Source organism: Anser brachyrhynchus (genome assembly GCF_964034855.1).
Source record: "Anser brachyrhynchus genome assembly, chromosome: 14".
Taxonomy (NCBI): Eukaryota; Metazoa; Chordata; class Aves; order Anseriformes; family Anatidae; genus Anser; species Anser brachyrhynchus.
In genome coordinates this window covers 4,769,848-4,795,941 of record NC_137709.1, presented here as the reverse complement: position 1 = coordinate 4,795,941, position 26,094 = coordinate 4,769,848, and the positions used below count along the sequence as shown (strand labels likewise).

The 26,094-nt window shown below is 36.4% G+C and overlaps 1 protein-coding gene across 8 annotated transcripts in view; it reads left to right on the top strand.

Annotated features, from left to right (window-relative positions):
• FAM13B (family with sequence similarity 13 member B) overlaps positions 1–26,094 on the top strand; it is a 46,810-nt gene that overhangs the window by 17,887 nt on the left and 2,829 nt on the right. For 3 of the 8 annotated variants that reach the window (XM_080555028.1, XM_080555030.1, XM_080555029.1), the window contains exons 8-24: positions 6,367–6,408; positions 7,446–7,601; positions 9,480–9,615; positions 9,848–9,877; positions 12,266–12,333; positions 13,067–13,121; positions 13,537–13,684; positions 16,120–16,185; positions 17,371–17,581; positions 19,416–19,545; positions 20,016–20,097; positions 20,384–20,613; positions 20,981–21,064; positions 22,213–22,308; positions 24,565–24,648; positions 24,747–24,919; positions 25,327–25,428. In XM_080555028.1, coding sequence (XP_080411154.1) covers positions 6,367–6,408; positions 7,446–7,601; positions 9,480–9,615; positions 9,848–9,877; positions 12,266–12,333; positions 13,067–13,121; positions 13,537–13,684; positions 16,120–16,185; positions 17,371–17,581; positions 19,416–19,545; positions 20,016–20,097; positions 20,384–20,613; positions 20,981–21,064; positions 22,213–22,308; positions 24,565–24,648; positions 24,747–24,919; positions 25,327–25,428 — 1,893 coding nt within the window. The remainder of the gene's footprint in view (positions 1–6,366; positions 6,409–7,445; positions 7,602–9,479; positions 9,616–9,847; positions 9,878–12,265; positions 12,334–13,066; positions 13,122–13,536; positions 13,685–16,119; positions 16,186–17,370; positions 17,582–19,415; positions 19,546–20,015; positions 20,098–20,383; positions 20,614–20,980; positions 21,065–22,212; positions 22,309–24,564; positions 24,649–24,746; positions 24,920–25,326; positions 25,429–26,094) is intronic. The other 5 variants (XM_080555031.1, XM_080555033.1, XM_080555032.1 and 2 more) reach the window with 5 other exon arrangements.

Genomic DNA, 26,094 nt, shown 5'->3' with positions numbered 1-26,094 from the left:
CCTTTCTTCATACTCCCTTCCAATAAGAAATACAAGCGTTATTTCTTGTCGCATGCTAGTGGGCATAAGTGTCCTTACACGACCCTAATTCATTTCTAAACCCATGAAGATTTGTTTATCCAGGTCAGTTTTTTTCTTTGTAATGCTTGTTTTTGTCAAGTGTTAAATGAAAGTGCTTTCTTATTTTACTGTAGTACATAGAATGTATTTCATAAACAATTACAATGAAGTCTCTGTAGGTGTGATTACTTCCTGAAAATATTCTAGAAAGAAGAATCACCAGGGTCGAAGGGGATCAAGATATGACCAGTAGGACGATGTTTGTGGAGAGCTAATAGTGACTGTTAATGATTTTAGCTTGGAATTTAGGGGAATAAGGTTCTGGAATGGCCCTATTAGTAGGCGTAATGCAGAGGAAATTTTGAGCAGTTGAAAGGTGGCATTTTGAGAGGTTAAATGAGATTTCATAGAAGAGGTTGCTTGCAACTGCAGAAAACTTGATTTGAGGATCCAGAAAGTCTTCTTAATTTGAATTGAAAAGAAGACTCTGGATGCGCTGTTCAAGTACAGTGTTATAAAAAGTTGACTCCTTCATACATTTGTAAAACACCTGAGCATTCTTTTTCAGTTCATTTAAACTCTCCTAGCTAAATTTAACTCAGGGTTGATGCTGTTGTTATATCAATATGAGTGACATGACTAACACTTATGCACAAGGTGAGGTTTAATTTGTTAACCGATTTTTAGAAAAAGTTTTTTAGAAAAATACATAGAAAGACAAGGTCTCACATTATCTAAATGGGTGTAACTACTGCTGAAGCTGGGAGACCTGTATTACCTGCTGAAGAGCCCGACTCTGGAAAGGGCTGTGTTTGGGTAGGCTGTGCTGGTAAAGAGCTGTGAGCAAGTTTGGAAGCTGCGAAGTCTAATACAGGCAGGAGTATTAGAGTGGGAGTCAGCTTTTAATTAAGGTATACTCATAAAAGGTGATGCATAAACTTAAAATCGTACTTGTCTGAGAGCTTATTTGTGCTTGCTTGTAATACACAGGTTCATATTTTATTTGCTTGTAGTACACAGGTTTTTTTGGTCTGCTTTACTTGTACTTAGAGTTGACATTTTATGAATGGAACTTTACTTTTTCCCTTCTACAGCATGTATTTCAGTATGGACGTGTAGCAGCTTGTAGGGAAGGGTGACAGGGAATCTGTAAGAGAAGTGGAACTAAAAGCAGCCAAACGCAGGGAGATTCAGGAGTAGGTATTATGCCTAAGACTGACAGGTCATAAGATGGCATGGATTTCAAGTTGAAATCTGTTTAGCTGCTTTGCTTCACACTTTATTCTGCCTTGTTGCAGGAATTTGTAAAATGTAAAATAATGAAAAAAACCTACTTGTTTTGTAACTAAAATCATATTTTAATTATATCCTTGGCAGTAAGGCAGCTGCTTAATTTTAGCTTGACTTGAATTCAAACAAACAAAAAAGCCTTCCTTAAACTGGAATTCAGCAGAAGTTCCTTGTTCCAGCTGAAGTTTTTAAGCAATTCTGCTGTTTATAGTTCCTTTGGTGCTTGTGGAATGTGCAAATGCAGCAGTAGTGACAAACTCAACAAGTGTAAAAGTTTAAATTTGATAGCCTGAAGAGAGAAATCGTTTTACAGGATGTTTAGGGTTAATTAAAAATTAATAGGCATTAATTATGGTTGGCATTTTGCATAATTTGTGGGGAAGGGTAGGGAAGAATACTATAGAAGCAGAAAGACAATTTTGACTGTAAAACCAGAATAATTGCACTAAACATTACAAATAACAATAATTACAGGCTGAACGAAGTATGCTTTATTAAACTTCCAACTACTGTAAATATTTTTGGAGATGTAAAACTTTTCATTATATTCCTTTAATGGCTTTTTTGTGTTTCATTTCCTTGATTTAAAAAATAAATAAACTAATGTTAATGTGGATTTATTGGGATGCTTGTCTTCACATAGGGCCTGCAGCAGTTTGTAAATAAAAGAGAAGTAAGTCTTAAGGAATTGTAAGAGTCATGTCGACCAGAAGTTCTCTTGCTGTTACCGGGCTTTGAGAACCAAGTATCTCCATAGCTTTGGTCTCTTTATGGAGTAAAGAAAAGAAGACTGAGGTTGTGTGTTCGTCATGTTACTGATGGATGACATTGATTCATCTGATAGGGCGTATGACCTTCCATTTAGTTACCTGAACTATAACTTAAAATTCTTCTCACTACCTTTTTTTCTGTCCTCGTTCTGCTCGTTCTTTCTAAACCGTATGACCTTCCTGCACTGCGTGGGGCTATTTTGACTCTGAGTGTGAGAGGTGAGGTGAGAATATGGATAACCATTAATGCAGTTCGAGTTAGTGACTGTTTGAGAAGGGTATTTAAAATAAACCTGTTGAGTGATCTTTCAGTCTGTTAACACAGCCAGGGAGCGTTTCTTGCACGAGCTGACATTGTGTATGTGAAGGAAACGTGTTCTCTGTTTTCAGGAGCCTTTTCAGCATGGCTCTGTCAGTTTTGCTCTCCCGACTTCCGTAGAAGAGAATTACTGACTCAGCATTGCAGCTGACTTTAAGATGTGCTGTTGTAGTAATCGCTTTAGGGTCCTTATCTGTCACTATTCTGATTTTTTTTCCCCCTCACAGCTCTTTGTCAAATAGTATTTGCTTTACTTTTCACATTCATCTCAAATATTGTCAGTCACAAGCCTAAAGTAAAACTCCCTGATATGTTCTTGGGGCATTTCAGGATCGTATGTATACCAGGTGAGGTATGGAAGTAGTAAGCTCGGTGAGCAGTTTGCTTTTATCCCCTCATAATAAACTCCATGACAAGGGTGAGCTCCTCGCTCCTTGTGGGGTATATTACCCATTTTTTGTCTTAATTAGCTTGGGCAGTGAAAGAGAGGAGATAAGTTTCAAAGTAACACAACTTCCCTATAGCAAGGCTAACCAAATATAACAAGTGCCTGAATTACTAGAAAATACATTATTGCTTTTGTTTCTCTCTCTCTTTAACATCCAAATACTTGTCCCTGTTCCCGTCCTGGAAAATCTGCAAACAACATGTTCGAAAAGCTTTCAAGTGTTGATTGGGCAGCTTATTGTCAGGAGTGACCTCATGTTGCAGTCTATTTCTATTTAGACTGCAGGGTTTAGTGCAGCACTCCAGAAGTGCTGTCTGACACGCAGCCATCGGAGCCGAGCAAGCAGCATGCATAACCAGCAGCCACCATCCCACTTTGCTGTTTCTCAGATGAAGCATTTTTACATGAAGTGCTCATTTGGGATAGCAAAAATAATCAGAATGGCCTGTAAAGTTCTGCTGCACAGGTAAATATACGAAAGAAAAATGTCACTTTGATAGGAAATAAGACTTTTTAACCTAGAAAAAAAATGACATGAGATTAATGTATTTTGGGGATATCATGAAATGAAATACTGTCACGATTGCTTTTGTTTTTAATGAGAAAATAGGATTAGTGTACAGTCAGTAAATTAGCAAGAAAAACTTTGAAATGTTTTATCTAGTTAATGTATTTTTCTGTCCGGGGATATTTACCGGGACTTTTTATGGGTAGGGAGAAGGTGCAAAGGGGATTCTTGGGAGTGGGTTAGCATTATGAAACAAAGATGTTTACCTTTGTGTGTCTTGCTGTGTCATGCTGCATTAAGACTGTGTAGCAGTATAAATGACAGCTTTTAAATAAGTGTTCTGGAACTGTGGTGTGTTGGTTCGCAAGTTGTAATGTTTTCACCTAAGAGCGGTTGACACGTTTCTTTCAAAAAGTGCTTAATTGCTAAAGTGATTAGTGGAAGACGTAAGATATTCTTTGCGTAGTAAGAGGATTGTTGGGGCTTTGGAATACTGCTGACTTATGCACATCTTTTGCTGAGTACTTCTAATGCATCTGAAGGTGTTTACTAAAAGCATTGATGAACAGTCCTCAGCTTGTGGGGGCTGAAGGTTATGCAGTAAGATGGAAAATTTCTGTTGTGAATTTTATCTGGAATCTTTTGGATTCTTTGGAGATGAGCTTGATTCTCCCCACTCTTGACACAGTTCCTCATTGTCTCAAGTGATAGAATAAAAGGATTCCAGGCCATCAGAGTTTCCTATAAATAGTATTTGTACTTGTGCCCTTGACTGATTTTTTTTTTTTGCTCTCTTTTACATCTAGTGTTGCAGTGCGCTGTGCTCTGATTGCCTCTCTCTTTTTCCCCCAATTTGTCCTAGGAATTCCTGTTTGAATAGTAAACTGGTTTTAATGTATGCAATTGCAAATTAGAACTTCCTGAAAGTAACCATTCATTTTGTAATGCAGCTCTTGTAGAACTCATTAAAAACATCAAGACCAGATACTTAAAAGTACATTTTTCTTGTTTTGAAATCTCATTATTTTTTCTCTGAGATTCTTGCTCATGCTTCTCTCTTATCTTGTTCATGGGGCTGATCTCACTGACAGCTTTGTCTCTGTTTTTTTTATTTCAAGAAGTGTCAAAGCAAAAGTTGTTTATCAGAAGACTTTAACACTTTGCAGAAGTAGTAGGGCTATGCAGAACTTCTAATCACAGATACATCAGTGAAAAAAGTTGAGGTACACAACTCAGGATATTTACTTCTGTCACTGTTTCTGGGTTTGATAGAAAGCAGAAATGCTGGTGTATTCAGACTTGCTCAGGTGATCCAGCAGCTTTGAAATTAGTGGTTACAAGATCTAGCTTCTAAAACAGGTATGCCATTTTTCCAAAGCTATGTGGCAATGTCTGCTGTGGAACAGGACTTTAGAGGTGACTTTATTGTCACAGCGTTTGGAATAGATCTGTGTTGTCTCCCTCTCGCCCTGAAAAACAAATGCCATAACCTTAAAATGAGCTGGATTCAGAATTGTGTCCCTTAAAAGTTCCGTGAGCACCGGCTTGGTTGTGATGGTGTTTAAATACAGTGCACATCACTATTAGCTACAAGATGCCTAAGAAAAAAAAGATATCATTATGTTCAAATACTTTAACTACTTTCAATTAAACACTACCTGATAAGGAAAGTCCGTTATGGCTTGTTGCATCTATTTAAAGGAAGAAGAAACAGCAAGTCTGCTTCAGGTGATCTGATTATTTTACTTCTTTAGTGGTGGATGTAAAACTACTAATACACTTGATAAGATCTAAACAAGATACTCCTCACTGTATTAAAATTATTCTTGGGTAAGCAGAGAGACTGTTAAATGATTTTTTGAGCACAAGCAGGGCTGTTATCAGCCAGAACCATCTTGCAGAAGTACCTGTTCAGTTCTCTAGTGAGGCTGCAATATCCCTCTGCTCCTTTATATTTCTAGGTTTACTTAATGTGTTCATGAAAAACATTTTTAAAAACTACTTTGGCTGCCAACAGTATTGCTGCATGGTAAAGAGTAGATTAAAATATTTTTTTTCAGCTTTTTGAGCTTAGGTATAGATATAGGAAGGAAAAGCATTTGTTTACATCCCATGTTGAAATGAAGTTTCTATTTGTGTTTTCCTGAATGAGACATGTAAGTTGCAACTCATTGTCAGTTACTGTGCATTTTTCATGTTGACATCAGCATATTTACAATCACTTTGGCTAAAACTTAAGTATTATGTTTACAATAAGAGAATTTTGATCATATTAATGGAAAATTGGAGAGGGAGAACATGTGCTTGAGTTAACTTACTAGTTACTTTTTTTTTTTTATTTCCTTCCTCAAGAGTTTAATATTCTAGACTGAAGTGTCTTGTGCTGGGAGATTCCTAAGTGCTTTACAAGTGGCTATACCGTGTCTCAAAACCTCTGGAGAATACCTGCCTTGGACTTGAAATGTAATTGTCCTTGGAGAATGCTGCCGACCTTTTAAACATTGCAGAATAAAATCATGCAGCAATCTGACAGGCAGGGGAAAATCTCTGTGAACTTGCAACAATGGAGGAAAGCAAAGTAATTTGGAACTTGCTTTAGGCTGCAAGGTTAAAATCTGCATTCTTAAGCAAGGTGTCAGGAAGTCTTTTGAGACTAAGTGATTAGTATTTCCCATGGGAAAGACCATACCTCTGAGAGCTTACAGCTTCATAATATACTGAGTATTGGCTCCTGAGAGAGAGAAACCTGCGATGCTACTTCTACAACTTTGTCTTATGATGGCATTCTTTTTTATTTAGGTGGAGAAATCTTAAGGGGGCTGCGAATTAGTGTTTGTTTTCTTACATATTTGTTTTTATTAGCTTCACTAGATGTTTTAGTATTTTCTAAGTTGCTTTCTGTTGTTTTCAAGACTTCTATTTAGTGTGGTGATTTTTTGCATTACACTAACTTATTTCTTCTTTATTGCAGTGCTCATATCTCTCCCATAAGTATCTTGCCAGCCTCTGCAGAGTAAGTATAATGACAATGTAAAATTTGTGAATTGTTATTAGACGTTGATATGTCGTCTTTCAAGAAAAAGAAATGCAGTAGGTTTGATGATTAGTTATAAATGAGATATTCCAGTGTGAAATATTTCACTTAAGAAACTTAATGCAGAAAAAAACCTAATGTGTGTCAGTGTTGTTGACTGCAGAAGTGTGAGAGCACAGTATGGTAGAAGTGAGATTTGAAAATGCGTCTGTTTTTGTGCTTAGATACTTCATAGGTGCTTGACTCTAAAATTATAACAGCTTTCACAATGTAATTTTAGTACCACTTCTAGTTGTTAATAGTGCAGTTCAGAGGAATTGCATATACAAATGTGGAGAAAAAATAAATCAGTTTTACAGGCCTAACTTTTTTTTATTTTGAATGAGATGCTTAAGAAGCACTCAACAGCCTACTCTTTTATTTATTTTTTAAAGACTGATATTCACTTGACATACCGTTGGGTGTGCTCTGTGTCCCTCATCAGTTACTTATTCATTGTCTCCACTGTTTTTTGGATTTTGCCTTTCACAATTACAGCCCTGTTTAGGAGGCACTACAGCCAGCTGTGCTGAAATGGCACCTGCTCCGAGGTTGATGCCAACCTGCCATAGACACAGGATTTTACTGTCACATACTTACAATATTAGGCTTTAGAAGGTTTTGGATATGCTGGTGTGTAGTTTTTAGTTTGCTTACCATAGTCATTGTAATGTGTAGGTCACTCTTAAAAGACTCATAACAGACTTCATAATATTTTCTGTGCAAGTCTTATTTAATACAGTAGGGGTTGGAACTGGATGATCTTTAAGGTCTCTTCCAACCTGAGCCATTCTATGATTTGTTCTATGAATTTCAGTACTTCCCATTGTCTTTTTGGAATAGATAGTCTGCTTTTTTTTCTTTGAAGTACTTGGCATCATCTGTTGTATACTTTGGTATTTTACCTTTCTGCATAGCTGATCAATGCAACAGAGGATTCTTAATATGATTTTCTTGGCTTCTTTTTTTCCTTCTAGCATTTTAGAACGAACAATTAGAGCAGCTGTGGAACAGCACCTTTTCGACCTGCAGAGCAGCTTAGATAACGATCTTAAACATATACAGCAACACAGACTGGGCTGTAACAATGAAGCAAAAAATCCCAGCGGGGATGAAGAAGGATCTAACAACCAGTAAGAGTTCTTGAATCTGTCCTGAATTGTATGGGGTTATGTATTTTAGCTTTTCCAAACCAAACTACCCTAGTCTACCTCAACTGAAAGCAAAAGTTATGACTTTTGCTATTTAACTTAAAATTTTCTTGCGAAGTAGCACAAGAGCTTAAATTTACCCCATTATATCACTTTTATTTATCACTTTATGTCATTTATATTACTTGTGACTTAGTTTTACCATGTAAAAAAGCTATGGTAGGTACTACTTCAGTTTCTTTACCATATAATTTGACATCAACATAGTTGTTGTTACATACTACTTGGGCTGGCATTGTCAACAAAACAGTTAACAGCAGGTAGAACGAACACTGTAGGTCTATTTGTGTAGGACTTCAGTCTTATTTGATTAGCTTTTGTTATAAATTGTACTAGGTTATGGGTGTAGCAATTGCCAGGGCAGCACTGAGAAGCTGGTACTTTCTGGTGTTTATTAGGTATAAATAATAAATAATAAATAAATAAATAATAATATATAATAATAAATAATAATAATAAATAATAAATAAATAATAAATAAATTTATAAATAAATAAATAATCATGAATAATTCCCAAACTCCAAAGGACTTCGGTATGTAAGATGCTTTGTGGCTCAGAGCCTGAAACATTGTGAAATATTGAGAGACTGAAATGATATTTTCTAAATGTTCTGTCTTGACTGTTCATCAGGAGTCTTATCTGTGACAAGAGTTTGGGCTAAAGTTAGCAAATGATTGTAAAAGTAACAATAAGTGCTAATAAATGTTCAATTATAACTTGAGTTTCAGTGTTCAAGATCTAATTTCTTTGAAGTGAATTATAAGTAAGTGGGTAAGCATTGAAAGATCTCCTGTAGCTGAATTTCTTCAGTTACAGCATAAGCGCTTTTAAGTCTGGCAGGCTTCACAGAAGCAAAAGCTAAAAGTACATCACTGCAGGTTTGAAACCAATATACTCTTCTGGCATGGTGACTAGTTCAAATGCTTCTGATCATCGTTCCATTGCGGATTAACCGTAACAGATGATACATGATAGTGTTCTTGAAAGAGGTCATCTGGGTTCTTTAAAGCAGTGCAGTCAACAGACTATGCACAAGGCAAATATGCAGCTATAACCGATAACTAAAAACCACACTGATCATGTAAATTTTCTAGGAATAACAAATAACTGCAGAAATTAGAAAAAATAAAGTTCCAAAGTATCCTGTTTAGTATCTAGACACCTGAGAGAAGAGAAGCATTTTTAAAAGTAGTTTGGAGTTCTTTGTGAGAGGAGAAGGAAGGCAAAGAAGTCAAAGGCTTGTGATGAATTACAATATAATGTGGTAACTAGCATGCTGACATATAAAGGATATGTGGACAGACATACCTATGGTCTAAGTAGTTTTAATTTGGGAATACTGTTACAGGCCTTAACTTGGGTACTAGGAAGATAAAATGTTAGAAATAACAGGGTTTCTCAGTGAGGGGAACATCCTGATACCAGCTTTAAATTAGCTTGAGAGGAGTGTAGTCACAGCAAAGCAACTTCATTTAGATGTGGCAGTTTCAATACATCATTGCATTCCTTAGGTCCCCATAGTGAGGGATCTACGCATGACCCTTAATAGGAGAATCAGGGAAATAATTTTGTATGTATCTATCCCATACTGTTACAGAAAACCTCAGAAGTGTATATAAACTGCATAAATAAATTTGACTACAACAGGTGATTGAAATTCTATGTATTGCCAGTATCTTTAGTCAGAATAATTTTATCAAGAGGAAGAAACAACCTAACATTTGATACTGTTAAAGGATTTTTTTTTCTGATAAACGTTTAAGAACAGGCTGCTAAGTCTTTCTGTTCCTCTCTGTAGGAATGATGTTATTGAAGATAATGACACTGGTAGCAGTGAGAACACAGGAGGCTGCTCTGAAGTATTGGTTAGCACGGATTTAGACAGTGAAGCTATGAAACACGATACTGTAACCGAGGAAGAAGAAAGCGTTCAGGTGAGAGGAGGAGCTTCCTGTATATGAAAACTGTAAATTGCAGCAACTTGAGCAAAGTACTTTAGTGATCCGAGTCTACCTAATAGCTCAGATGCAGCTTTACGTGATTCTGTTGCTTTGTGCAGTTAATTGCCTTTTCTGCTGTGCACGCTTTGTAGACATGCAGAGAAATTTTTATGTACTTTTGTGCAGCTTGTTTGCACCCTGACTAAGGGTTTTCTCTCTTTCACAGGTGCTGGCCCTTCCTTCTGCTCAGGTAAAGGTAAGTCAGTGCTGTCCTTGTTGATACACTAGTTAGAATAGCATCGGTGTTAATAAAGACTTTGTGAGTAGAAAAGGATCTAGAGCTATGACTATAGAGTAGCCCACAGTTGTGCCTTTTGCTGTGCTAAACAGTGGGAAAATGTTAGTATGAGAATTTTATAGGGAGAGTATGGTTTTACAACTGGCCTATTGAAAAGAAAAAAAGCTTCCATAAGAAGCTTGTTTCTCAGCCTTTTCTCACTGTTTCCACAGTTGTTGTTTTCTGCAGTAGGGATAGTTGTCCTGTCCTTCTCAACACATCTTCAAATCCTGTCTACTTGAAAGAGGTTCTGGTACCTCTCCTTAAACCTATCTGCTTAGGTATTTGACTTCTGCTTTGCTGATAGTTTGTGCCCCACCATCCTGGTACACATGCTAGGAGTTTTAAACATGTGGTGTTCAGCAAAAGAAAATGAAAGAAATTACAGTCAGACATCAGTCTCTCATTCAGGGTACTTTTATGTGAGCAGGCAATGCTGTAAAATACATCATTTAAAAACAAACAAAAAACCCTTGAGAGAATACCGTTACTACCACTTGTATGAAATGGTACATATGCAGCTGTTAAATATGCAATTCTAATGAAAAAATCAATTCTATTCTTCCTCACTTACTTGAAAAACTTCTGTTATAAGAAGTTCTATAAATTTATATTCTATAAATTCAAATTTTACAGGATGTATTGATTGTCCAGATTCTTTTTTGATGCATTAATGCCAGGTCTTGTTATAAAATCTTCATTGGATTGGTATCCTATAGGGCAAAATGCCCCAAGCATGATATTAGAATTAAGTAATATTTTATTTAATCTAGGTGAATACTATGTTTGCAAGAACTGTGCTGAAAGTACAGGGTAGAGTGGCATATTTCTACCATCTGCATTTTTTGACTGGCTGTTGGTCATCGGTCATCTTTTATGCGTAGTATGTTTTAGGCTTTTGGCCTTTTGACAAGGAAAGCCTTCAAGAGTGGGTTTCTCATGCTAACTCCTAACTCTTTACTTCCCCATTACTCCATATTTAAAATATATGCTGAGCTCCTGAAATCAAAACTCAAAAAATACAAATGTAGATAGAGACGACAAAAATTTCAAACTGGTCATTCTTCATCGCATTTTATGCAGTTCTAGTGGTTCCAGTAAAAGAACAGCTGAGAAATGAGAATTATACTTCTTATGAGAATTATATTTCAAAAGTATGTTCACTTCTGATTTAGAAGTGCCTTACTGTGCTAAGAATACGAAGGGAGAATGTGATTCTTAAATGGTTGTGGATAAATGTGCTTTCTGCTGATGGGCAAGTAGGATTGTAGGAATCAAAAGATGAACTTCTGTACACACAAGCTTTCCTTCGGGTCTGAAATGAAATCAGAAGCAGCTGCTTCTGTAACTGCAGTAAATGTGCCTCTCCAGGGTGGAAATTATCTGTTGGAGTATGAAATGCCCTGAAATTGTTTTCCTGAATTGGAATTTGGCACGAGGACTGAAATAGCATGAAGACGTGAAGAGAAGAATGGAATTATGCCTGATAAGGGCAAATGTTACATAGCCATGTAAAATCGTCAAATGTTATGTATACTTAAACTCAGAGTGACTCTCTTTATATTCTATTCAGACATTTTAAAGACCGTTTGGGAGACTTTCTTAAAATCTGAAATCAAATGTAATCTGATATTCAAGAAGGATATATTTTATAATTAAAATTACTTACATTCTCCCCAATAAGAAACTTCTCAAGGAAAGCAGTTGCTGGGCTTTGGCTTTATCTAAGCCAAAAGACTACTTAAAGTAGTCTTCCTTTGCCAACTTTTAGTGCACAAAACGGTTATGTAAATTCATCTGAACTTGTTTTATGAGATGGTGTCGTGGCAATGCCAGCATTTCTCCATACCCTTCCAGTTCTGTTGTTGCTTTATTTAGTAACGAGGATTAGTAGTTACTTTTAGAAAGTCTGTCAGACTTGTTTCATTTCATAAATGCTGAACCCAAGTCTGCATCTAACTCAGTTATCTTTGGGAGCAGGACTACCATGACTCTAGTTACCCCCAAACTCATGCTAAGGCGGCTTGTAGTGGAAGTGTTGGTTTCTTCCTTAAAAACAAAACAGCACCTTAATCATGGTTTGTCCATAGATGGAAGGTCATTGTTGGTCTAGTGAATAAAACGCCTGGTTCCTGGCCTCACTTTAAATGTAAAAAATATTGCATGGTTAAATAGCATGATTTCCACCTATGCATAAAAACTTGTGCTTTCTGTTCTCGAGGGCTTTTCTGTGGTAAGTGATTATGGAAATGTTTTCAGCTGAGAATGCCATTCTTAAATCTTTCTAAGCATGCTTTTTGCCAACAGGCTGCAGACGTATTATTGGAGCAATGTGATAAAGATGCAGAAGTTGATGGAGAAAATAATATTGAAAGGTATTAATCTTTTATTTATCACTGAAATGGCAGAGTGTATATCGTCAGATTTGAGAACATGTGTACCAAACTGGCAATTTGTGACAACACAGTATATAGCATGAGGGAGGGGAAAGTAAACATAAAATTTCTCTGAAAACAGAGAACAAGATGGAGTTACCTTTTTATGGTGATAATATAAAAGACATGGAACTTAATGCGCTTAAACTTAAGTACAAACCTATGATTTATATCTTTTTTGTCAAAAAAAGATGTCAAAAAATAGATGCCTATGTTTTGGGCAACAGAAATAGAAGAAAAATGTTATTTAATTATAATTTTTTTGGCAATCTGTATCACTCTTAATGATTTTGGAATTAATGCTGGTAATAGTGATTAGCCAGAAAATTGTAAAGTTCATTTGCAGTTTGAGTTCAGCACTGATTTAAGTTTTAGTTCAAGTTCAATTTGTTCAATTGTTTCAAAGTACCTATTCCCTGTTCAAGAATAAGGGTTTGAGCTGTTTCCATTTCCAGCTTAGTTCAAGTCTATTAGTCCAGGTGCACATGCTTCAGTTGGAAATAACAGAGCCAACCCTATCCCCAAAACAAAGGAAACAAAAAAACGTAATGTTTGGTCCTTAGGATTTTACTGATCACTTTAAAGAAATATATTGCATATCTGCTAAAACTAGACTGCTGTATGTAAGAATGGAATGCGTTTAAAGTGATAACCAGGTCTGTCTTGCTTTTAGGCAAAATAGTATTTTGGCTGGTGGCAGTGATAGAGTATCTTCAGAGATGCTTCTGGTAAGTTTACAGTTTCATTTATATGCAGATACACAACATCTTATAAACTTATTTTAAATGCAGATATTTTAAAAATAAATTTAGCTTTTACTAATTTATGTTGTGTTGGTTGGTCTGCCACAAGATTTGCAAAATCCTTACCAGATCTCTTCACCTCGCTTCACAGAAACTTTTGGCAATACAGCAAGCTTATACTTATGCATCTTATATAAGGAATATTTCATTATGCCAATACTTGACTAATGTTGGAGAGGATGAGGGGGGGAAGCTTATTTGTGGAATATGGGGGCATCTTTACTTGAGTAAGGAAATTTTTTTTTTAGAATTTCCAGAAGTGTGGGAAATAGTCCTGAATAGTTACCTGTTTTTCAGTTGCTAAATAAGAATAAAATTGTTCTATGTTATTTAAATGCAGGATTCAAGTAGCAAGACTTGTGATCTTAATGCAAATACTGATTCAGAGGTGTCAGGGGATGGTGATGTTTATGTTTCTGAGGAAGCTCTGGGTGTCCAAATACCACGTCTAGATCTGAAGAATGCATCTGATGGTGACAAATGGGAAGGTAATTTTCACCCTTCAACTCACAATATAGTTAGCTAACAAAAATACGTAAAAGCACTTTTCAAAGTAGGAGAAGTGGCTTGACAACTTTATGCTTTTTTTCTTTAGTTTGATACAAATAAAATCTTCCTGTACATGTGATAAGGTTGGCCACGTCATGATATAAGGTCCCATCTTTTTTCAGAACTTTCTGCAACTTAATTAAGAAAGGACCTTAAAAATAAAAAAATAAAAAAACAGAAGAAAAAAATAGTTAAAAAGCAGCTAAAGAAAGCAAAAAAGCCTAAGCTTCATACAAGAGCTTTTCTTTAATTTAAAAAAAAAGTGACTTAGTGTTCCCATGACTGCCTCTTACCTGAGTCCTTATAAATGCTTTATCTGATAATATCATGCAGCTGATATTCATGTCGTATCATGTTTGTGATCTTTTTTTTCAATGCAAGCTACTGAAGTTCTAATACTAGCTGTTTGACTTAAAATCACTAAGCTACTAAACACAGCCATTTATATTTGATTTAGTCTGAAAAGTCTGTCGTTTGTTTTGTTTTAAACATCAGAAATGTCCAGTATTGGTTTCCTTTTCACTGGACAACTTGAAACAGACAGTTTTCAAGTAAAAGTTAGGTGCAGATGGGGATGATTTCTGTGCTCCTTTCCCTCTGTTGTTTGGATCTTAGGAAAAGGGAAAATGTAAGGAATAATATAAGGAATCCTCTTTGAGGCAAAACTGTATTTTTTGACATTATTCTTTATGGCATTCAGGTTTAGCAAGCCTCTGAACTTGTGACTTTATTGAACTTTGTTGCTCAAATCTGTGGAAATGGTTGTTTAGACTGTCCTTTTACTTGTGTAGAAACATAACTTCTCTGTACGCTAACAAGAGCAAAATGCTCTAGTTGATATCTTCTTTTCAAAGTACTTGTCTTTTTACATGTTCCTTACATCCTATTTCTTCTGCCTGGTATTGATAACTCTGAATCATCAACTACACCTTACCAAAAAAATATAAATAAATAAACCTAAGCGTTGGTCCGTTAAAACGTTGTGAACCATCACCAACAGGATGACCCCAGTCTACTTATTTCCAAGTTTTAAAGATTGCAAATACAAAGCAGTAGATTTATGGTAGTTTTACTACACGAGGATTAGGTTTTGCTTCCAACAGACTGTTCCAGTGGCAGCTATTCTTTGAGGTGCCTGTAAGTGTCGTCATCAAACATTAATAACGCACTAGTAACAAAGAGTGAATGTAATTACTTTGTGTTAGAAATATTAAAGTCAGTGAAGCATACCTCAAATGTATGTATTTAACAGCTCAGCATGTAGTTGTAGAGTGTCTGCACGTAAAGCTTTGTATTGAAGCTCAAATAATAATTAAAAATGCTGTTAAATGGTCAACTTCAGTGACAAATTTCCAAATGGATTCCCTCTGTGAATCCATACTTCATTTTTAACCCTTCTAAAAATGACATTTGGAATTTGGATTATTTCTTTATAGTTGTGAAATACTTGCCATATGTTCTCAATTTTTATTTACATTGTTTACTTGCCCATTGTTTTGTTGCAGTTTCTATCTGTTTAATACATATTCTTAGAAAGTTTGTGGATTCCATTTTCATTATTTATTCAAATATTTTCATAAAAGTTGCTTTGTTTTTGCTTATCCAACTAGCTTTATGATCTTTGAAGAGAATGTAGCATATCTATATATACATTTATATTAAATGCTTTTCAGTAGTAAAATCGTGGTATTGTGCAAGACATGGTATTTTACTGTGAAGCTTTTCAGTTTGGGCTATTCTTTAGTCCTTTTTAGAATGGTTATTGGGGTCGCAGCCTTCCAAGGCATTGCAAGTCCTTGTGGTGTTCCGTTTAAGTACTTGGCTTTGTAAAGAACTCTGTACTAGTCCAACTCTTCCATGATATTTGGATTATTAAATCTTGTGTGATGGCAATTTTAATGGCCTGTAACCAATAGAGCTGTTGAAAATGAACATTGAATACTTGCTGCTTTAATATGGGGGAAAATGCAGATCAGTTAATCTACATTTCTGAATGTATTTTTCTGCATTTGTCCTGCTTTTTGGAAATTATTACCATCTTTTATTGACAAAGTGTGAGCAAAACTATATTTAGAACTTATCTTTTGTGAACATGAAGATGCATGAGACTCTTATTAAACTACAGTAAGTCTTTACTATTCCTGTGTCAGTTCTTTGTAACCCTTTTCAGTAAACAGTTTGAATTTGCTAAGGACTGAGCATCCTTATGTGCCATTGAAATTGCTTGGAAGTCGAGGGTGCTCAGCGCCTGGCCCATAATATGGGATTTTTTCCCTGGTACTGTATCTTCCTGCTTTACATGTTATGTATGGTTTGTTCTGACTGTGCTGTGTGTTCACTTTAGTATTTTTGCCATTCTTTTTCATTTTATTAGCGCCATGCCCTATCACTTTCCCCCTCATTGATTTCAAAACAATGCATCTGCAGAGAGAAGGGGAGGGTAAGTATGGTTCGCCATACGTTCAGTTATCTGCCTTTTGATAGTTTATGGTTTGCTTTCTAACTAACCCTTCACCTGCTGTCCCTTATCTTGGGAATGTTCTGATTTGCAAGTTTTTTTTGTTCCTTCCTCCTCTACCTCCCCCTTCCCTACCTCCCCCCCTCCTCCCAAAGGTCCCCTTCATGTATCTTGTACTGTGTAAACAGGCAAGGTTCTAGCTTGGAAAAAAAAAAAAACACAAAAAACCAAAAACCACACAACTACCACCACCGAAACAAAACAACCCCCCCCATAATACTTAGTAAATGTCCACTGGAAAGCAGGTACAAGGGTTACTTTTTTTTTTTTTTTTTAAGATTACTTTGTGGGTTTTATTGTTGTTCTGCACACTTCGAACCCAGTTTTCAAAACTTCTGATTTGGACTGTGGAAAATACAGGCAAAGTTCTGAAAGGGAAGGGGGTGAGTTTTAAACTAAAGTGTTTGGAAGGCTCTGCCAGCTTTTTGTTAGATGGCAAGAAAACCATAGTTGAGAATTGTAAGGAATGTTAGCAAGTAACTTCTCAGAGGGGTTAAAAATAATTGTTTTGGAGTCCCCCGCCCAAAATAAATCACCTTCCACAAATTAAGAAATCTCTTTTTCTTAGTGGTGTCAAGATGGATTTAAACTATATATTAAAAAAAGAAAACAACAAACAAAACCAACCGCCCCCCCAACCCAACAAACAACACTTCTTTAAAAAGACTAAATGAATGAGTACTGTAGGCTTATCTTGCTCAAAATCAAGAGGACAGTCTTTCAAAGCGTATGTGTAAGGTATGAAATTTAAATTCCACATCAATATATTGTAATGGACAGTAAATATATTCTCTTAACTTCAGATTTCTGATGATAATGCTCTTACGCTGTTGAATTTTTCAGAAATGCATACTTGTAAGAAACACTTTGAAAAAGGGATCCTAGTGTGCATACTTCATTTCAGTACATACTTCTTTCAGTTGTTATATGACAGAATTTGTAGCTTTCTGATGTATTTCACTGTTTTTATTCACTTTGTGTATGACACCACATCCTTTATAGCATACAAGACTAAGCTTTGGGTACACATTTTTGTTTCCTTTTGACTCTTGTTTGTAATTCTGTTAACAGATGAGTACCATTTTGTTTCCTTTTTTTATCTTACAGATCCATTTCCCGCTTTCAAATCTTGGCAGGAAGACAGTGAATCTGGAGAAGCTCAGCTTTCCCCACAGGCTGGAAGAATGACAAATCATCCATTGGAAGAGGACTGTCACCCAATACTGTCACATCGTAGTTTGGATTTTGGGCAGAGCCAGCGTTTTTTACATGATCCAGAAACGCTAGATTCTTCATCCAAAGCACTTTCTTTTGTTAGGTATTGTATTTTAATGCAACTTGCACGGTGTTGGGACAGGAGATGTTACTTCCAGTATGAAAATTCAGCTGATTAACAACCTCATGGTTTTCATGGTATGATAAATTAATTGAAGACCAAGGTGCAATGTAGCATTGTATAGCCATTTGGTGGTTCTGCATACCCAGGGACTGCCATAGCTGGTCAGACCAGAGGTTCTTCTGGGACATTATCGTCTCTCCCAAAGGGGCCACTGTCAGGTGCTGAGGGAAAGAGTGTAAAAATAGGACAAGCTTGCAGAGCTTTCCCTGGCATTTAGTCAGGGCTTCTGGCAGCCTACTGTAATGGCACTTCCTGGGCTGAAGATATAGATTTTAGTTATATCTTTTTTTTTTTTTTACCAGTCTTTACTGGACTGCTGATCTATGATTTTATGGAAGTTTTTCTTTTTTTCAGTAGCATGAGTATTTATCTTCATGTTGCATAATTTCAGATTTGTTTCACGTATCCACTTCCAGTAAAGAGCCAAGTTACACCCATCCTTGCAACAAAAACATGCAGTAATAATCTGAGAAGACTTCACTTGGGTTGTGGAAAGCCTTCATTCAGAAGGGTTATAGGAAAGAATCAACCATTTGAGGGAGAGGTGTGGGATAGCAGTACAGTGAAGGCAGAGGGTTCTTAATGAAGGTTCTCTTGCGGATTTAGAGGATCAAGCCCATTTAACCCAGTGGATGAAAGCTGAGTTGTAATTAAGCTGCAGGTTATTTGTGTGACGCTGGAGAGTGTGATCCTCCAAAAATTGTATATAACCTGTGGCCTGTACTGTATAATAGTACTACTATGAAAAGCAGTTTGAGAAAAATCTCCATGCTTGTTAAGGAAGAAATAATCCCATAAAAAAAAATTGGAACACGAAAGACCAAATTTAGAATCTCTAATTTTCCATTGACAAACTGATACAAACAAATACTATTCAGAGTGTTCCCCAGCTAGCAGCAGAAGATGGTCGATGAGTACTGTTAAAATGATGCAGAAGGCTGACCTGCAGAAAAGTGCTGATTATAATTAGCTGTTCTCATTCCAAAACTAATAAGGATCGACAGTAGTGGATTATTAGATTAGTGCATCTAATATCTCGAATTACGTAGATGTTACTAGTTGTGTTGAGAGATCTTTCAGGCGCCTTGTATAATACATGTACTAGAAAATTCTTATGGTTAGTCTTGAAATGAAAACGGTTTTCACAAGGAGCAGATGTCAAGGGGCTGAACAAGTGCAAAAGGGGATTCAAAACTGGAATCACATACTGCAGAAATGTATTAGTAAATCAAACAGATCAGATGATGGAGATTATTCTTACTATTTTTAAGGTAAGCATCTAGTAGTTTATCTAAGACAGATAAGTGGAGCTGTCTAATTACCAAGAATTCTTCAGTGGGAGCTTCTAGACTAGGCTACATTCTTTGCCAGGTATTTCAGGAAGTACTGATAATCTAGGTAATTTAGATAAACTAATGTACTGTCAGTTACGTTGTCATTAAAACAGTTAAGATCTTTGTGGTGGCTAAAATGCTTATTACACGTGAATTTCAAATGCTGTTTTTCACCGAAGAGCTATTTCTGTTAGGGGTATTATTGAAACTAGAGAGGAGAAAATAATACATCATGTTTGAAGGCAGTGGATGATAGCATTTTTGATTCAGTAGGTAAACATCTCTGACTGAAAACCTGAGAAGAATGGATTATGAACTGGAGGAAAAAATACAGAAATTAGTCACCTGCTACTCAAATATACAGTTGTTTGCACTGGTTTAATTATTTTAAATGACATTTTAAAATGTTTTTAATACAGAACACGAAGAGCATCCTTCAGCTCAAAAGATGACAAAAGGGAAGACAAGACGCCTTATCAGCTTGTCAAGAAATTACAGAAAAAAATAAAGCAATTTGAAGAACAATTTGAAAAAGAGAAAAACAGTAAGGTAAGTTGCCACTTCTGTTTTTATTCAGGACAAATGACTGCACGGTAGAGCTAAGGTACTTCTTGTATTTCATCACTGAGCAACACTGTGAATTCGCAAATGAAAATAATCTTGTTATATGCTGCTGTTTACAAAAGTGAACCGAACAACAGCAATATTAGAAAACATGCCGTAATGCCTGAGCCCAGAGAAGGGCAGTGACATTCAATCTGACTGAAGGGATATCTGATGAGGCATGGAGACAAAAGTGTCTGTACTACTCTGGTTCAGCCTCTGATATTTTGCTTCAACCTTATTTTCACAAGTGTTGTTCATTAAGTTGGCACTGAGATCTTATCATGTTCTAAGAGTGGCATCCATGTTACTAGTCACCTTTGCTGTCATAAATATTGCCAAATCTTGTATGAAATGTTTATAAACAAGCTTTAATGTGCTTGTCTACATAAAACTTTGTTTGTATTATTTTTCAGCCCTCCTATAGTGATATTGCAGCCAATCCTAAAGTTTTAAAATGGATGACTGACCTTACCAAATTAAGAAAGCAAATAAAAGGTAAGGGATGCTATACTTTGTGTTTTGTACAAACACAAATTATCTACGTGACTGAAATTGAAGTGCTAAGTCATTCAGCAGAATTCCACAGGACAGTAAAAATCTTTAATTTCTAGATTCTGACTTATTTTATTGCAGAAGCAAAATCAAATTATTCTTTTAGCTTTATTTTTAGAAGAGAAACTTTGCCCGTGCAAACTTCTGTGTTCCTTGGTTTGCAGTTCAACCAACTGAGGGACTTAAGTTCTTTTAAACCTTTGGATTAAATATTTTTTTCTATTTTCAGATGCAAAGCAGAAGAGCTCAGATGGAGAATTCATACCTCAAACACGTCCACGGAGTAACACTCTTCCAAAAAGTTTTGGTTCTTCTCTTGACCAAGAGGATGAAGAAAATGGAGATGAGATGCGTGTTGTGCAGAAAGAGAAGAAGCCCACCAAGGAAGCTACGCTTGAACTCATTTTGAAAAGATTAAAGGAAAAACGAGTTGAGAGATGTTTGCCAGAAGATATAAAGGTAAACATGAAGGTTATGGTTTGGCCATTTCTAAGAAAGCAAGGGAGGGACAGAGAGTATGGTCAGATGGTTTAGATATTGTTTCATCAACAAAAAGGTGCCTTTATTAGCAGCACTTTCCCAAGCTCTCCCATTTCAGACTCTGTAGGGAAATGATCAAGATAAACCACATTTTCCTTGCTCAGTCTTTATTAAAATATTTACAAGTACTTACTGACAATATTGGACAAATTTGAATGGATTAAGATAGGACATTATGCTCGTAACTAAGCTAAGTTTGGCGAAGGCACATGTATTGCTGATACCACCTGTAGAACAACTGTTGAAGTGGCTTGTGTTTGATTAACGTGAACTATTCTTCTGACAGAAAATGACAAAGGACCATTTGGTAGAAGAAAAAACATCCCTCCAGAAAAGTCTCCTGTATTATGAAAGTCAACATGGACGACCGGTAATACTTGGTTTACTTCATCAAGCTGTGCACTTAAATAACAGTAATTCTTGTGCAGGAGTAATACCAGAATTTAATGGTGCTTTTTTCCCAAACACAAAGTTATCTGACAGTTTCCATGTTGCCATCAGAGGAAATTACTGCACTTCTGAAAGTTAGAATGTAGGTACTGATTCATTACCTAGGCCCTTTTCTGCAGATCAGTAGGTTTTTGGATTTTGCAAAGTGATTGGTATAGTTTGGTGCAATGCTTGTGAAACAAAGAGAAATCTTTAACGAACTAAATAATGGCACTATTGAATTTCCAGGAAAACTCCTGAAAGGTTATTCTGGATTTCACAAAACTAAAAATGCTGAGGCACTTTTTTTCTAAACTATGTGGCACGTATCTTATATAATTGGAGATATGGAAGTTAGAGGAAGTGACCAGCAATTAGTGCCAAAAATTCTGGGTTTTTGAATCATGGGCATTGATCAGCATCCCTAGTCCAATTGCAAGATCTTTCCAGTTACTATTCTATTAGCCTTCTGGACTTGGCGCACTAACGTTATAATCAGCACCACCATATATGTATGTGAACAAGCCTTTCAGTGCTGAAAACCAAGGAAGAATAATGGTATTAGTGATACTGGCACTGGACTTGGAATCACCTTAGAAAATGCCAGTAAGTGCTGATGATAACCTTCAAGATTTATTATGTTAGTAAACATAGTGGCCAAGAAATAAGAGTGAAATCAGGTATCAGATAAAATCTCTCTATAATTTCATCTTTTTTTCCCGTCACTTCTGTAGAGTAACCATTATTGCTAGTTACACAGTCTTCTGTGGTTCTTGGTCCCTTTTTTCCTTTTTTCTACAGGTCTTTAGAGGGTCTGCTTCTCTTTAAGCTCCCTTAACTTTTAGGAAGTCATAACTCTATATTTTTCAGGAAGAAGGTTAAAGTGAGAAAAGAGACGGGGAGGGGGGGAAGCACCTTCTAATTTCCCTTTCTCTCCATAAATCCCATTTCATACACACAGTTTAAACTAGTTTTATGTTCCTAATTGGAATTTGTGGCCTGGCACGAGAAGCATACCACTTTGTGTTTGCTTTTGTATATTACTGAGTGACTGGTGTATAATTAATTCTGTGGTTTCTCTGCCTTTAGGTTACTAGAGAAGAAAGACATATTGTGAAGCCACTTTATGACAGATACAGACTTGTAAAACAAATGTTAACTAGAGCAAGCATTACTCCTATTCTTGTGAGTAAAACATGCTATTTATGTTTTTCCACTTTTCAAGTGTTAGTCTGGCTTTAGAAAAGCTAGGAATACTGTTCCATAAAACACATCTTTCTTTTGGAAGATATGAGATGATGTCATTGTATTTGAGGCATTTGATTTACTGCTGAGAGCAGCGCAGTTCAAAGCTATCTGTGACCTTGACAGCTCTGAGGAAGTAAATGGTTCCCAGTGGAAGTAAATAAGCTGTTACAACTTTCCTTGGCTGACGTTCTCAAGGCACTGTGCTAGGTATAGATCCACAGTACATATTGTACTTCTAGTTCTCCAAGGAATAGTAACACCAGTTGCGATGAAGTTTGCCTCTCTTCTGTAGTACAGATTAGTGTTACCAGAGGCATGAGCAATAGGATGGCCGCAGGAACCATTCCATTCCTTTTCGTTTCCCTAGTGTGAGATCTGTTACCAATGTCTGCAGCATCTGTACAACATCTGCGCTTTCATCGTGTCTTCACTTCATTTCCTTCTAGCTTGTAGTGCTCTTTCTTTTCTTTCTTTCCCCTCTTGTAAGTGATGAGGAAGAAAAGTGTCCGTGTTGTGCAAGGAGATTGATAAAACCTTTTTTATCATGATCTGTAAGGCAGTTGTGGAATGACAACCAGCTAGATGTCTGTTCTTCAGGAACTATGATCAAAATCTTGCAATGCTGACCCAGACTTGGAACAAAACATAGTTTTGATATGAGCCGTTTGACCCTTTTAGAAGGAAGGAACTGCATAGCTGACATGAGATAATCTCTTTACATATAAACAGTCCTCTATCAGATTTATGTAACTGGGCAGTGGCTTACTCAGCAGCAACTTAATCTACAGTCTACGTTGACTCTGTCTGTTCTTAGCTACTCACTTTAAGCTGAAGAATATTGAGATTGAAAACAAAAAGCATCTCAAGATTGTTCCTTTTTTCCATATACATTTTGAGTAGCTGATTTTATAGACAAACAATTTACATGGCAGTCCTGTTTCATTTTAAGGGCAATGTTAAGTCAGTAGCCCTTTCTGAATTCTGTACACGCAGAATTTGCTCTTAAATCTTTCTCCAGCACTGGTGAGATACAGGTTGTTGTTGGTGTCCTTGACTGGTTGGGTTTTATCTCATTTCTCACCTCAAAAATTTGACTCTTCAGTTGAGATGTTTCATGTTGCCAGTAGCCTTATGAATATCAATGTCTTTTTTTTTTAACGTTGTGAAACAAAGGGATGGGTGATATCCAGCCAAGAGGATTTTAAATTCAGAAGAGCCATTAGTAACATAATTCCTGTTCTGTGCTGTAGGCAACAGGCACAACATTTCACAGGTCTCTGCTTTTGAAATCTGTAAGAAAGATGAGTGGAACTCTCTAATTACCAAGGATTGTTCAGTGGTAGCTTCTAGGTAGGCTGTATTCTATGCCAGATATTTCGAGAATTGCTTTTTGGATTATATGACAACTGCTTTCATGAGATACCTGTTAAGGTATTGTGGTATACTAATCACATACGCTGAAGCCCGTATGGCATTGTTCGAAGAGGCAGGAAGCTCCTCTAATTGAAGTTCTTTGACAGGTCATTGTCCGTGTGGCTTTCATGTTTCACCTTCCTCCTGTTCAAATAGTCTATCTGTTGAAAGTGTTTATGCTGTCGAGGGATAATGGATGAGCAGAGCATAACAGCATGTGTGTAACAGGCTGCTAACAGCAACACCTGTATATCACAACGATACCTGTTCTGGCTGAAGTTCAAAGGATATTGACTCTGAGGGAGTAATAGATTACTTTGGTGTAGCACTTCCAATTGTTGGGCTTCAGGTACTCTAGAAAGAGAAGCTGGCAGAATTATTCCTGCTGCGTGCATGGCAGAACATACAAAATGTCTCTGGCCTTATATAACTTCATTTTTGTAATCTGCCTATGGTTTGGGAGGAACAAGAGTGAATATGAATTTGATCTTTACAAATTCTATACAAAACATGTAGAGTGTTTTTTATTGAAAATTCAACGAGTGCTACTGTTTCAGCTGTTTTTACGTAAATTACAAGCTACAACATTTTCTTCTGTTTCAAGGACACTTTGGGCATCTTGGCCGTTTGGTCTTTAAGCTTGTTTTGTTTGTGCTCTGTAAATCTGTTTGCAGTCTCCTTTTTCTGAAAGAAGTACCACCTTTAAGTGTTACGCAACTTGAACAAAACTGACCAGCATTTAATGTCTAATTGCACATAATCAAACTTGTAATATTGCAGGGTTCACCATCAACCAAGAGGCGGGGGCAGGTGTTACAGCCTATTATTGAAGGTGAAACTGCACATTTTTTTGAAGAAATTAAGGTGTGTACAATAAATACATTTTAAAAAAATGTATTGCCAAGCACTTGTAATAGGGAACTGAAGTGTTTCTTACTTTGAATTTCTGCTTTGACTTTCAGGAAGAAGAGGAGGAAAGTGATGGTTTGTCCGCGGACCTGAATGATATCTTAAAAACTGCTGCCCAAACACAGTCTGTTTTAAGCCCAGTGGAGAACTCAGAGTCTGATGTTGAAGATGGTCAAGAGAAACTGACCCGAGACCTTAGGCTGTCAAGTACCCGAGCTGCTTCTATGTGTGTATAAATAAGAAATGACTAATTCTACTACAGAAGTTGTACTGATTGCACTTAGTCATGATACCAAATTTGATGATGTGTGGAAAGGATTGACGTGTTCAGCATTTCTCAGGAGGTGTTTGGCTTGAATGAGCATTCTTTCCTCTGACATGCCTAAGATCTTTTTGTGTTTAGTGAATTGTTTAGTATTTCCAAATCTTCTTCAACCCACTTGAGCTGTGTAGACAGCAGAAAATTTATACCCTTTTATTAACTACTAGTTTGTTCTCAATATTTCACGATCAGATACCGTATTCCTTATAAGCAAGATAAATTTAGTATTAGTTTAGTTAGCTCAGTTGTTTCTGAATATGCTTTGAAGAATCTAAACCTTATTTTATGGCCAACAATATTTTTCTTTTTAGGCCTGAATTATTGGAGCAACTGTGGAAGGCCAGAGCTGAAAAAAAGAAGCTACGCAAGACATTACGAGAATTTGAAGAGGAGTTTTATCAGCAGAATGGAAGGTTTGTTTAGCATAAAAGTACATGTGGGACAGCAGCTTTGTTTTGTAGCCAAGTGTTTCTTCAGCTTTTTATATGAATTTTACCAAATAGAATCTGATCTGTTTTAATCTTTACTATGAATAATATCTTGAAGGAGGTAACATTCTTGGGTATTTTCAATAGTGGAGGAAGCCTGCTCTAGAGTTTTGTTTCCTCTATTACAGTCTGTAAAGCATAACAAGGAAAATATTTTTTTATTAAAAATACAATTTCTTTAAATATTTCTTTAGAAGTATTTTTATTAACAAACAAAACCAACCAAACGCAGATACACAGGCAAACTTCCCTGCCCAAGAAACACCTATTTGTCTCTCTTTTCCAGCAAGTTAGTCCAGACAGTGGGTATTTGCTTCAACACTACAGGGGTGTATCACTTTTACTCTTTCCTGTATTGTTCTTTTAGGCTTCTTATTTGAATGTGTTACGAGTTCAACTGAACTGCTTCCCTGTTCATGCTGTAGGAGATTTTTCAAGGTGTATCATAATAATGAACAAAAATAACAACGTGCTAAGAGGTCAATCATTTTCTTGACCCATTTAACTACACTTTCTATTGTATTTCTTTCGTAACTATAAACTCCCGGACCATTAGTCATACAAATTCGGCTGACAGGGCTTCATTGTACA